The 12,825-nt window shown below is 35.7% G+C and overlaps 1 protein-coding gene across 2 annotated transcripts in view; it reads left to right on the forward strand.

The window, feature by feature from the left end:
* The window catches only part of fbxo31 (F-box protein 31), a 34,490-nt gene that overhangs the window by 9,278 nt on the left and 12,387 nt on the right, over positions 1 to 12,825 (forward strand). For both annotated transcript variants that reach the window (XM_073831410.1, XM_073831411.1), the window contains 3 exons: positions 5,728 to 5,804; positions 7,979 to 8,146; positions 8,226 to 8,300. In XM_073831410.1, coding sequence (XP_073687511.1) covers positions 5,728 to 5,804; positions 7,979 to 8,146; positions 8,226 to 8,300 — 320 coding nt within the window. The remainder of the gene's footprint in view (positions 1 to 5,727; positions 5,805 to 7,978; positions 8,147 to 8,225; positions 8,301 to 12,825) is intronic.

Genomic DNA, 12,825 nt, shown 5'->3' on the forward strand with positions numbered 1-12,825 from the left:
TGTGCTTTTATCCATTTTATTAGTTTCAGGTTTTTTTTTTCTACTTTTTATTTTGCTTAAGTTTCAGTTTTTTTTTACATCTGGAAATTGAGTATTTTTAATTAAAATATTGAAGTATTTTATTTCTAAAAGTAATTAAGTTGTGGTGGTTTTGTTTTGTGCTTTTGTCAATTTTATTAGTTTCAGGTTTTTATCTATTTCTATTTTGCTTAAGTATCAGCTTTTATTTTGACAGCTGGAAATTTTTAATTTTTTTAAATTTTATTAAAATTAAGTTTTGGTGGTTTCGTTTTGTGCTTTTGTAAATTTTATCAGTTTCTGGGTTTTTCTCTATTTATATTTATATTTTATTAAGTTTCAGTTTTCAGAAATTAAGTATTTTTATATTGAAATATGGAAATATTTGATTTTTAAATGCAATTCAAATTAAAGGTTTTGGTGGTTTTATTTTGTGCTTTTGTCAATTTTATTAGTTTCAGGTTTTTATCTATTTCTATTTTGCTTAAGTATCAGCTTTTATTTTGACAGCTGGAAATTTTTAAATTTTTTTTTTTTAATTTTATTAAAATTAAGTTTTGGTGGTTTTGTTTTGTGCTTTTGTAAATTTTATCAGTTTCTGGGTTTTTCTCTATTCATATTTATATTTTATTAAGTTTCAGTTTTCAGAAATTAAGTATTTTTATATTGAAATATGGAAATATTTGATTTTTAAATGCAATTCAAATTAAAGGTTTTGGTGGTTTTATTTTGTGCTTTTGTCAATTTTATTAGTTTCAGGTTTTTATCTATTTCTATTTTGCTTAAGTATCAGCTTTTATTTTGACAGCTGGAAATTTTTAATTTTTTTTACATTTTATTAAAATTAAGTTTTGGTGGTTTTGTTTTGTGCTTTTGTAAATTTTATCAGTTTCTGGGTTTTTCTCTATTTATATTTTATTAAGTTTCAGTTTTCAGAAATTAAGTATTTTTATATTGAAATATGGAAATATTTGATTTTTAAATGCAATTCAAATTAAAGGTTTTGGTGGTTTTATTTTGTGCTTTTGTCAATTTTATTAGTTTCAGGTTTTTATCTATTTCTATTTTGCTTAAGTATCAGCTTTTATTTTGACAGCTGGAAATTTTTAATTTTTTTTTACATTTTATTAAAATTAAGTTTTGGTGGTTTTGTTTTGTGCTTTTGTAAATTTTATCAGTTTCTGGGTTTTTCTCTATTTATATTTTATTAAGTTTCAGTTTTCAGAAATTAAGTATTTTTATATTGAAATATGGAAATATTTGATTTTTAAATGCAATTAAAATGAAAGGTTTTGGTGGTTTTATTTAGTGCTTTTGTCAATTGTATTAGTTTTTTTTTCTATTTTGCTTTAGTTTAGGGTGTCATTTGGACAACTGGAAATTGAGTATTTTAAATTAAATTATTAAAATTAAGGTTAAAATTAAATTTTGGTGTTTTTTCTATTTCTATTTTTCTTTCATTTTTCTTTCTGTTTTAGTCATTTTATCACTTTAACTTAAGCTTATTTAATTCAAATTATTTTATATTTTTTTGGTTATGCTTTCATATGGAAACATTATTATTTCAGCTGTATTTTAATTACTGTAAAGTATTTTTAATAATTTTAGTTAAAAAAAATGCACAAATTATTAACTTATTATGAACATGGAACATTCCTTTAAGGCTGAATCCCAAGTTGCATAATTCTACTACACTAGGGTGACCATATTCTGAGAATCCAAAAAGAGGACACCCCCCCCCCCCCAAGGCGCTTTTAGAAATCACACATTTATTTAAATTCTCTTTCTGTTTGAACTAAATCTTATATCAAAACCGTATTGCCCTGTAAAAAATATCATCTTTCTTAGTCTTTTCTTTATACAGGCCTAATACAAACATAAATAAATAATACATAAAATGCTTAAATAAGAATTGCCTTGTAAAACATTTTTTTTTTTCCAATTTTTCTGTGAAACTACATTTGCGTTTCGGCATGTTAGTGACACACAGCTCTTGCAGCGCAGTTCCTCTTGGTATTGTTTTGACAATTGGGTCTTTCACGTCATCAGACAGGTACCCAGGGCTGGACTGGGGTTAAAATTCGGCCCTGGACAAATTCAGCCCATCCAGCCCACAAGTTCCACATAATAGTTTTCTTGGGTTTCCTGGTGAAAAAACCCCCAGCTAAAACCAGCCTGTGCTGGTTGGCTGGTTTTAGCTGGTCAGCAGGCTGGTTTTAGAAGGGTTTTGACCACTTTTCCAGCTTGGCCAGGCTGGTCTTAGCTGGTCAGGCTCGGAAACCACCAACTAAAAGACCAGCTAAAACCAGCTACTTCCAGCCTAAACTGGCCAACCAACCAAGGCTGGTTTAAGCTGTTTATTTCAGCAGGGTTATAGGGTCTTTAATTGGAGTACATGAATGAATAAAACAGGATTTAAACAAATAATGATAAATACTGCTGAATTCAACAAACTTAATTACATTTTTGTCACAGAGAAATGCATGCAGTAAAGCATTGATTTTGAGCTAGAATGCAGGAAATTTGTTGCTAATAAATTATGTAATAAAAAAACATTCATTAATAAAAATCATCACCCTCATGTCGTTCCAAAACTGTATGGCTTACTTTCTTCTGTGGAACACAAAAGATATTTTGTATAATGTAACCAAACATATTTGGTTACCCTTGATTTCTACTCTATAGACACAAAAGTTTTGAATTTCTCAAAGTATCTACCTTTGTTACACAGAAGAAAAAAGTTCATACAGGATTGAAATTATTGAAATTACATGATGTTGAGTAAATGATGACAATTTTTATTTTTGGGTAAACTGTCCCTTTAAAGTGCCCCTATTATGCCTTTTCAAATATGATATTTCATGTAGTGTGTCATGTAGCTGTATGTGAACATAAACTATCTGCAAAGTTGTGACACCGACAGTGCACTATAAATGAAGTTTTTGTCTAACAAAAAAAAAAGAGTCGGCTCACATTCGCCTAAACGAGCCGTCAGCAATTCGAATCTTTTTTCTGTAACGGCCACACGTCACGAGCTACACATTTGCGTAATGTCCGCCCACGTTCAATTTCGCGAACGACTTGCCCGCCCACAAACAGTAGGCCTACCATTTTCACGTGGATTAACCTTACATCATGTCAAGAAGACGCCCTGCGCTGTGGGAGTGAATTTGTTTTACATGCCCTTCCGAAAGATGAATCTACAAAGAATGAGTGGTTAACATTAATTTTTTCAACACCTCAGCAGTCCAATGCCAATCTTGTGTTGTGTTCGCGTCATTTTACTGATGACTGCTTTTCCAATCTTGGGGAGTAACGTTACAACGCGGGATTCACCAAACGCTTGGTTTTAAAAAATGGATCAGTGCCCAGTTTATTTGGACCGGCTTGCTCCTCTGAACTTCTACCTGTAAGTATGATTAATGATTGATGATTGTATTTTCTAGCGATCGTTCAAAATACGTCTTTGTGTACGTTATGGTGTGTAACAACCCCGCACATGTCTTGGTAAGCGGCTAACTTGCGTTTCTGTAGTTCTGTTGTTCAGCTGTGAGTGCAATGTAGTCTAAAAATTGTGATTGATGCAGCTTGACTGTCTGTCTGCCTTATTAGTTTAAGTAATGATAATGATAAACGATGGCTTAACGCAGTGTTATGCATTATATAATGTTGAAGTTCACAACGTAGAGGTGTGCCCGGTTCGCTTACAAAAGCAAATTGCAAGCACTTTTAACAGGTAACATATGACACCCACTGAGAAACGTCCTGCTCCAGTCGTGCTTGCAAAACAGTTTCTTGTCGATGTGCCACTTCAACCGTTTCATCGTCAGACTCTGGCTCGAATTGATAGGGTAAAATCGAGGCTATCTTTTCTATGCATTAACAGGTCTCTGCAGCTGTCATTCAGTTATGCCAATGGGCGTTTCGTTTTGCGCTGAAGCGGTAGACCAATCCAAAAGGACTGCACCATCTGACCAATCACAGCAGTGAGGGCTCACGGAAAGGAGGGGTTTAGAGAGACTGATTCTTCGAACTGCTTCACACGAGTCGTTTACGAATCATTTAGAAATGGGGTAAAATTAAATCTAATTTTGGAGAAAACTAAAGTGTTTTTTTAACTTGCATACATGTAAACCTGTTTTAAGAGACTATTACAACAATATTAACTACCTTTAACATGGCATAATAGGGGCACTTTAAGAACTTTATTATGTATAGTAAACACCTAATTTATATAAGACCCATATTTAATTCTTTAATCAGGCTCTTATTGAATTAACATTTTACTCCAATTAAAACGAATTACAACTAAAAATTAAAAGAAATTATTGATTAGAATATTAGTAGTAAGACGGTGGTCACAAGAAAACATTAGTTATATGGTTTTTAAAATTAAATAGTAATTATAAACTATGAAATTTGTAATAATTTTGTTTTGACAGTAATTATTTATTGGCGTTTTCCACTTTACTTCATCATGCAGTATCCAATGTCGTGGCTGTTTTCAGCCAGCCCAGCAGAACTTACAGAACCTTTAATGTTCTCATATCACATGACTGTATAACACAATTCTGTGTGTTATCCGAATGGATCAAGCAACTTACACTATCACTGTACATCGTGGTAGAAGCGCAGCGCGCGTTCGTCAGCACTGTGCGGGTGATTGATCCCACCGCTTCACACTTTTCGGCTATTTGCGGTTTTGAATGCGCTATAATTTAAAATAGCGCCTAATATGGGGGAGGTCTCCCTCGCTTCGGTGATCGGCCCACTGGGAATGTCCCGGTGCTCCCGATGGCCAGTTCATACCTGCAGGTACCTCAGAATAATGCCGGTGGGCAGTGGCTGCATTTAAAGTGTTGAATTAATGAGGTTAAAAAAAAAAAAAAAAACCCGGACATTTTATGATATTTTACAAAATCCCCCCGGACATAATTTTATAGCCAAAAAGGAGGACATCTCCGGGTAAAAGAGGACGTATGGTCACCCTATACTACACTATAAAACTGTTTTTCCTTCACTGGTGATGGAAAAATACATAGTTTTTAAGTATGTAGTAAGGCACCACAAGTAAGAAAGTGCATTATTATTACCATATTGTTGCATTGCTACATAATTCATTCATCTAGCAAAATTCATTACATGAGTACTTTTTCCTTTATATATTTACATTCTGTTTTAACATTCCCTACAATGTTTTATAACTTAAAGTCTTATGTAGCACAAGGATTTGTGGGTATTATTAGCCACAAGCATATGTTATTCCACTGGAAATAATTCGGGAACCTGAACAACACACTAACGCAAATTATTTAGTATGCATAGTATGCAAATAGGGACACAGGCTTGGTTTGGTACAAACTGATGCAACAGCAGCACAAGAGCAGTTTCTCCAGAAGCCGTGCACGCCTGTGTGTCCTGCATGCGTGTGTGTGTGATAGACACAGGATGGCAAGGGTGCAGACGATTGCAGGTCTGCTAACATCAGCTGACTGTGAGATGCAGTAGAGTTAAAGTGAACAGGTGTGGGTAAATGTTAGCCCTCTAAGTTGTTGCATGGCAAATAAGTTGCATATACTCACACACTCAACATGCATTCATGAGTTCATGCCCCATGCAGAAAGTGATCTCATCCCATCTAACATTCTTCTGGGTGTGTTGTGTGCTGCTGTGTGGCATTTTAACGTCATTTTTGTGTTTGTTTTCCAGTGTTACATCCCTATAGACACATCCTGGGTCTCTGGCAGCCTGATATCGGGCCCTATGGAGGACTGCTGAATGTGGTGGTAAGATCCCACAGACAAATCAACAGTGAATGATGACAAAAAATGCATGTTGTTTTGTATTAAGTACTGACCTGAATAAGATATTTCACATTATTGATGTTTACATATAGTCCACAATAGTTGAATTTATAAAAATGACCCTGTTCAAAAGTTTACATACACTTGACTCTTAATACTGTGTTGTTACCTGAATGATCCACAGCTGTGTTTTTTCATTTAGTGATAGTTGTTCATGAGTCCCTTGTTTGTCCTGAACAGAAAAATCCTTCAGGTCCCACAAATTTTTAGTTTTTTCAGCATTTTTGTGTATTTGAACCCTTTCCAATTATGATTGTATGATTTTGAGATTTTCTTTTCACACTGAGGACAACTGAGGGACGCAACTATTACAGAAGGTTTAAACGTTCACTGATGCTTCAGAAGGAAACATGATGCATTAACTCTTGTGCGACCTTATGGACATTTTTGTCCATTTCAGTTTTGTTTTTTGTTATAAGTGTGACTGTGTTAAGGCCAACTGGATACATTTTGCCTCAGGTGTTTATTTTTATTGAAATTTTTATATTTCACCCTCATTTCCTTCAAAAAAAATCAATTTTACCCTCCGTACAAAAAATATTCACACTCAGGTCCTGAGGACAAAAATGTCCACATTGAAACCCATTAAAACTGCAATTTTTAACCCAGGTCCATTCGACTATAAAATCATGCAATATTTGCTAATAGGCATTCTTTCTATCGGCAATTTTTACCATTTTTTACTAGATAGTGGCATTTTTTTTTTTTTTTCCAAATTTGGCATATACATTTAAAAAAAAAAATTTAACACTACATAAAAAATATAAATGCCTCAAAATTAATGTTATTGTTGTTCTTCTTCACTGACACACCAGCAAAGCAAAGACAAACATGTATTGTATATGGAACATGTATTGTAACAAGTATATGGAAATTAACTACTATTTTTCATTTTTCCATAAAAAAAACACCTGTGGCATTATGCAAACAAACCGGCATTTAAAGGGTTACAATTCTGAAAATTAATGAAAATCAATAAATCCAATTTTTATGACAGTGTACACCTATGTGTAACTTTTTTTGATGCACAAGGGTTAAGAAGCCGGGGGTGAAAACTTTTGAAAAGAATGAAGATGTTTAGATTTTTCATATTTTGCCTAAATGTCATAGTTGTTTCGTTTAGTACTGCCCTTCAGAAACTACAATAGATACTTACATGTTTCCCAGAAGACAAAATAAGTTACATTTACTCTGATCTTCAAATTCCAAAAGTTTTCACCCCCGGCTCTTAATGCATCATATTTTCTTCTGAAGCAACAGTTAGTGTTTGAACCTTCTGTAATAGTTGCATAAGAGTCCCTCAGTTGTCCTCCGTGTGAAAAGATGGATCTTATAATCATCAAGTCATTGTTAAAAAGGGTTCAAATACACAAAAATGCTGAAAAACCAAAGAATTTGTGGGACCTGAAGGATTATTTTGAAGAACAGCAGGCAGTTGAACTGCTTCAGGACAAACAAGAGACTCATGAACAACTATCACTAAACAACAAAACACAGCTGTGGATCATTCAGGTAACAACACAGTATTAAGAATCAAGTGTATGTAAACTTTTAAACAGTCAATTTTAGGAATTCAACTATTATTTTCTCGTGGACTATATGTAAACATATTTCATGTGAAATATCTTATTCAGGTCAGTACTTAATAAAAACACCTTGCATTTTGTACATTTCCCTCTTATTTTGGTAAAATAATTAACATTTTGCAGATTCTGCAAGGTGTATGTAAACTTCTGACCTCAACTATATATGACTTTCTTCTCTTAGTCGAACAGTAGCTAACTAGTATTGCTCTATGTTGCTAAGCTGGAAGTGTTAACTCACCCAAAAATGTAAAGTCTGTCATTAATTACTCATCTTCATGTCATTCCAAACCTGTAAGACCGTTGTTTATCTTCTGAACACAAATTAAGATGTTTGTGATGAAATCTAAAAGCTTTCTGACACTGCCTAGACAGCTACGCAACTGACACGTTCAAGGCTCAGAAAGGTAGTAATGATATTGTTAAAATAGTCCATGTGACATCAGTGGTTCAACCGTAATGTTATGAAGCTTTCAAATCTGTGACTCTTTCTTGCTTTGGTTTTTGTTTTAGGTTGACGGGCTGTTTATCATAGGCTGGATGTATTTACCGCCCCATGATCCCCGTGTGGAGGATCCCATGCGCAGACGGCCACTCTTCCGCATACATATGTGGGAGAAAAACAAAGCCACGGTCGAATGTATGTACGGACATAAGGGCCCTCATAAAGGAGACATTCAGGTAAATGTGCCACATTTTTACCATAATAGCCCAGTGTGCCATTATATTCCACTCATGATATTGAGCTTTTTCTTTTCAGACTGGGAAGAAAGATGAATTTTCCACCAAATGCAACCAGACCGATCACCATCGAATGCCTGGAGGAAGGCAAGAGGTAGGAAACTAGACTGATTTTGAGGTACACTACAAGTCAGATTTTTTTTAAACAAGTTTTTTTTAAGAAGTCTCTTCTGCTCACCAAGCCTGCATTTATTTGATCCATGTACAGTAAAAACAGTAAAATTTTGAAATATTTTTACTAATTAAAATAACTGTTTTCTATTTGAATATATTTGAAAATGTGATTTATTTGTGTGATTTCAAAGCTGAATTTTCAGTATCATTACTCCAGTCACATGATCCTTCAGAAAATATTCTAATATTCTGATTTTCTGCTCAAAAACATTTATTTTTGTTATTATTATTATGATAAAAGTAGCTGAGTAGGACTTTTTTTTTTAGGTTTCTTTGGTGAATAGAAAGTTCAGAAGAACAGCATTTATCTGAAATAAAAATCTTTTGTAACATTATAAATGTCTTTAACATCAATTTTGATCAGTTTAAAGCATCCTTGCCAAATAAAAGTATTAATTTTTGTAATTTCTTTAAAACAAATTACATTGATTCCAAGCTTGTGAATGGTATAATGGATAATGTTACAAAAGCTAAAACTCTTTCTATTTCTAAAAAAAATTCTAATACAAAATGTGCTAAACAGTTTTAAATATTGATAATAATAATAATAATAATGATAAAAATAGCTGCAAACAGCAATTACTGGGGTTCCAACGCTTTAAGCACATATGAAAAAAGACATTATGTAGCCCTTTTTTTTGCAAATACAGGTAATTTAAAAGAGATATTATGTTTTGTAATGTTTATGAATGTTATAGTGCCAGCTGTGGTCCAATCTCCTTTAAACTTTGCTTGCTTGTTTAGAATCACCTGTCGCATGTGCTCACTTTTGGAGGTTTTGAGTTTTCCTTTATAGGATTTGGGGTAAATTTGGACAGGCCCCTTTTCTAAACCGCCCCATTATAGCTTCCCAAAAGATAAATTAAAAAAAAAAAATTGTTAATTATTGACCTAGAGAGTCCAGAGAATTGTACTGCAGTGTGCTTTTCCTGATTGAGGGAAAAACCTAGGACTAGTTCGCAAAAGTAGGTTTTTACATATTCTCCATCATTTGACAAACGATTTGATTTGACAGCAGTTGTTCTAGAGGAAAAGTTGTCGAGAATGAGGAGTTCTGTCGAATGATAGAAATAATGCACAATGTACAAACATTTACGCCCTTGAAAAATGCGATATCGCATCCCCAGTGGCTTTTCAAATTTCCAAAAAACCTTTGGGGCCATGAGTCAAACAGACCCACCAAGTTTCATTCCGATAGGCCTCCGTTAACCTTGTCTAATAGGTGCTTAAACTTCATCGGCCAATGGCGGCCAAGGTTTTTTTTTTCCCTTGAGATGCGCAAATGTCTTAATAGACACTTGTGGCACTTTGGACCTAGAACGTGCACAGCAAATCTTCAGGTTGAAAGGACAAATGGGTTGCGTAGGTATAGCCATTTTTATGTTTTTTACCTCTTATAGCACCACCAAGTGGCCAAGCTCCATGATTTTTGTCCTGCAACCTCAGATTGAGCTCTGACACAAGTGTAATGAGTTTGGTGAGGATATCTCATTCCGTTCACAAGTTGTAGGCCATTTACTAAAAGTGGCTCCACCCCTTACGCACGTTTTGGCGTTCCCTTTGTGACAGTGAGTCAAAGGTCAACTTTTTTTCTCTCTCTGTACTTATTGATATTCGCTTTCCAGAGAATCTTCCAGCACTGATTTGGTTCAGATCAAGTGAAAAACCCTAGGACTAGTTCGCAAAAGTAGGTTTTTCAAAAAAATGTGAAATACCCGAATATGTCGCCAAGCTTGAATCTGAAGCAGAAAAGGCCTTTCCACACTGAGATCCATGCAAAAACACAGGGCAAATCACTGACGAATGGTGCTTCCACACAGAGCGTGAACCGATTGTTTGTCTTCTGCTAATTTACGCCTGCACTTTTAGGTGGCGTCGACCAAAAATGCATTTTTCCTCAGATATGTATCTTGTATATGGATTTAACATTGTCCGCTGCTCAATATACAGCATTACGATAAATAGTTTGGTTCTACGTGAGAAACACAAACTATCTATAATGCTTACAAGAAAACATTTTAAAATAGAAGTAAAATTAGCACCTTGCAACATTTGAAAATGTGTATAATTAATGTATTTGCTTAAGCCACAATTGATTGAAAAATGTTTCAGTCAATTATTTTTTAATATGGAAGATTTAGATTATAGACATGTGGAAGAAAACGGACAGTGTTTTCCTCCAGATCACATAATTCAGTGGAAAATTAATAGAAATTATATTAAGAACATGTGAGACTAATCATCTGTTCTCAGATGCAATGATAACAAGAGTGCATCCTCTTCTCTTTGTAATACTCTTCTTCTGTTCGTTTGCACTCGCACAGTGCCACCACTCTCATCCTTTTGTGCAAAAGTAGCTGCTCTGGGGACGTGATGCAATGCTCAAATCTTATTAAACGGCTGTGTTTTCGCTTTGCGAAACTGAAAAGATTAGTCGTTACTGGTTGTTAAACATTTGCTTTTTCGGTCTATGTGGAAACACTCAATCTGTTGTTTTAATCCAGCACGCATTCAAAATTCGTTTCGCTTTTTCGCGTGTGGAAAGGCCTTAAGACAGTTTAGGAGTTAAGAATGATTTCGTACCAAGCGGCAACCTCCCGCTCTCTCTATTGAAACCAACACGGAAGTGACTTAAATTGCAATTCATCGACTGGCTGCAGAAGAGAGTCAATCCCATTGACTCCCCATGTTAAAACGCCCAACTTTACAGCACAAAAAAAAGTATGTTTACAGCTTGGTACAAAAAGTGGTTTTGGTCTATATAGCCAGTTTTGCCCTTCATGTCAACTGTGAGGGGGGTGATTTTTTTTTTTTTTATAACTCATCCGTTTAAGTTATATTAAGCCTTAAAGTTCTGCATAATTAAGGGTGTGGCCGGGGTGGGATTGCTGCTGCTGTCACCACTATTGCGCTAGGTGGGTGTGGTTTCAGCAACCAGCTCCACCCACGTCCCGCCTTTTTGCCCATTTTCGATTATCCGGGAGTGACACGCGATGACACGATTCCAAGATGGCGACGGGCGTCTCCCACCCACTATAGGCTTCAAAATCGCTCTTCAGAATCCTACGGGTGACGTCACGGACACTACGTCCATATTTATTTACAGTCTACAGTCATGACCAAAAGTTTTGAGAATGACACAAATATTAGTTTTCACAAAGTTTGCTGCTAAACTGCTTTTAGATCTTTGTTTCAGTTGTTTCTGTGATGTACTGAAATATAATTACAAGCACTTCATACATTTCAAAGGCTTTTATCGACAATTACATGACATTTATGCAAAGAGTCAGTATTTGCAGTGTTGGCCCTTCTTTTTCAGGACCTCTGCAATTCGACTGGGCATGCTCTCAATCAACCTCTGGGCCAAATCCTGACTGATAGCAACCCATTCTTTCATAATCACTTCTTTGAGTTTGTCAGAATTAGTGGGTTTTTGTTTGTCCACCCGCCTCTTGAGGATTGACCACAAGTTCTCAATGGGATTAAGATCTGGGGAGTTTCCAGGCCATGGACCCAAAATTTCAACGTTTTGGTCCCCGAGCCACTTAGTTATCACTTTTGCCTTATGGCACGGTGCTCCATCGTGCTGGAAAATGCATTGTTCTTCACCAAACGGTTGTTGGATTGTTGGAGGAAGTTGCTGTTGGAGGGTGTTTTGGTACCATTCTTTGTTCATGGCTGTGTTTTTGGGCAAAATTGTGAGTGAGCCCACTCCCTTGGATGAGAAGCAACCCCACACATGAATGGTCTCAGGATGCTTTACTGTTGGCATGACACAGGACTGATGGTAGCGCTCACCTTTTCTTCTCCGGACAAGCCTTTTTCCAGATGCCCCAAACAATCGGAAAGAGGCTTCATCAGAGAATATGACTTTGCCCCAGTCCTCAGCAGTCCATACGCCATACTTTTTGAAGAAGAACAATCTGTCCCTGATGGGTTTTTTTGGAGAGAAGTGGCTTCTTTGCTGCCCTTCTTGACACCAGGCCATCTTCCAAACGTCTTGGCCTCACTGTGTGTGTAGATGCGCTCACACCTGCCTGCTGCCATTCCTGAGCAAGCTCTGCACTGGTGGCACTCCGATCCCGCAGCTCAATCCTCTTTAGGAGATGATCCTGGCACTTGCTGGACTTTCTTGGATGCCCTGAAGCCTTCTTAACAAGAATTGAACCTCTTTCCTTGAAGTTCTTGATGATCCTATAAATTGTTGATTTAGGTGCAATCTTAGTAGCCACAATATCCTTGCCTGTGAAGCCATTTTTATGCAACGCAATGATGGCTGCACGCATTTCTTTTCAGGTCACCATGGTTAACAATGAAAGAACAATGATTTCAAGCATCACCCTCCTTTTAACATGTCAAGTCTGCCATTCTAACCCAATCAGCCTGACATAATGATCTCCAGCCTTGTGCTCGTCAACATTCTCATCTGAGTTAACAAGACAATT

This window comes from Garra rufa, chromosome 25, assembly GCF_049309525.1.
Source record: "Garra rufa chromosome 25, GarRuf1.0, whole genome shotgun sequence".
Lineage (NCBI taxonomy): Eukaryota > Metazoa > Chordata > Actinopteri > Cypriniformes > Cyprinidae > Garra > Garra rufa.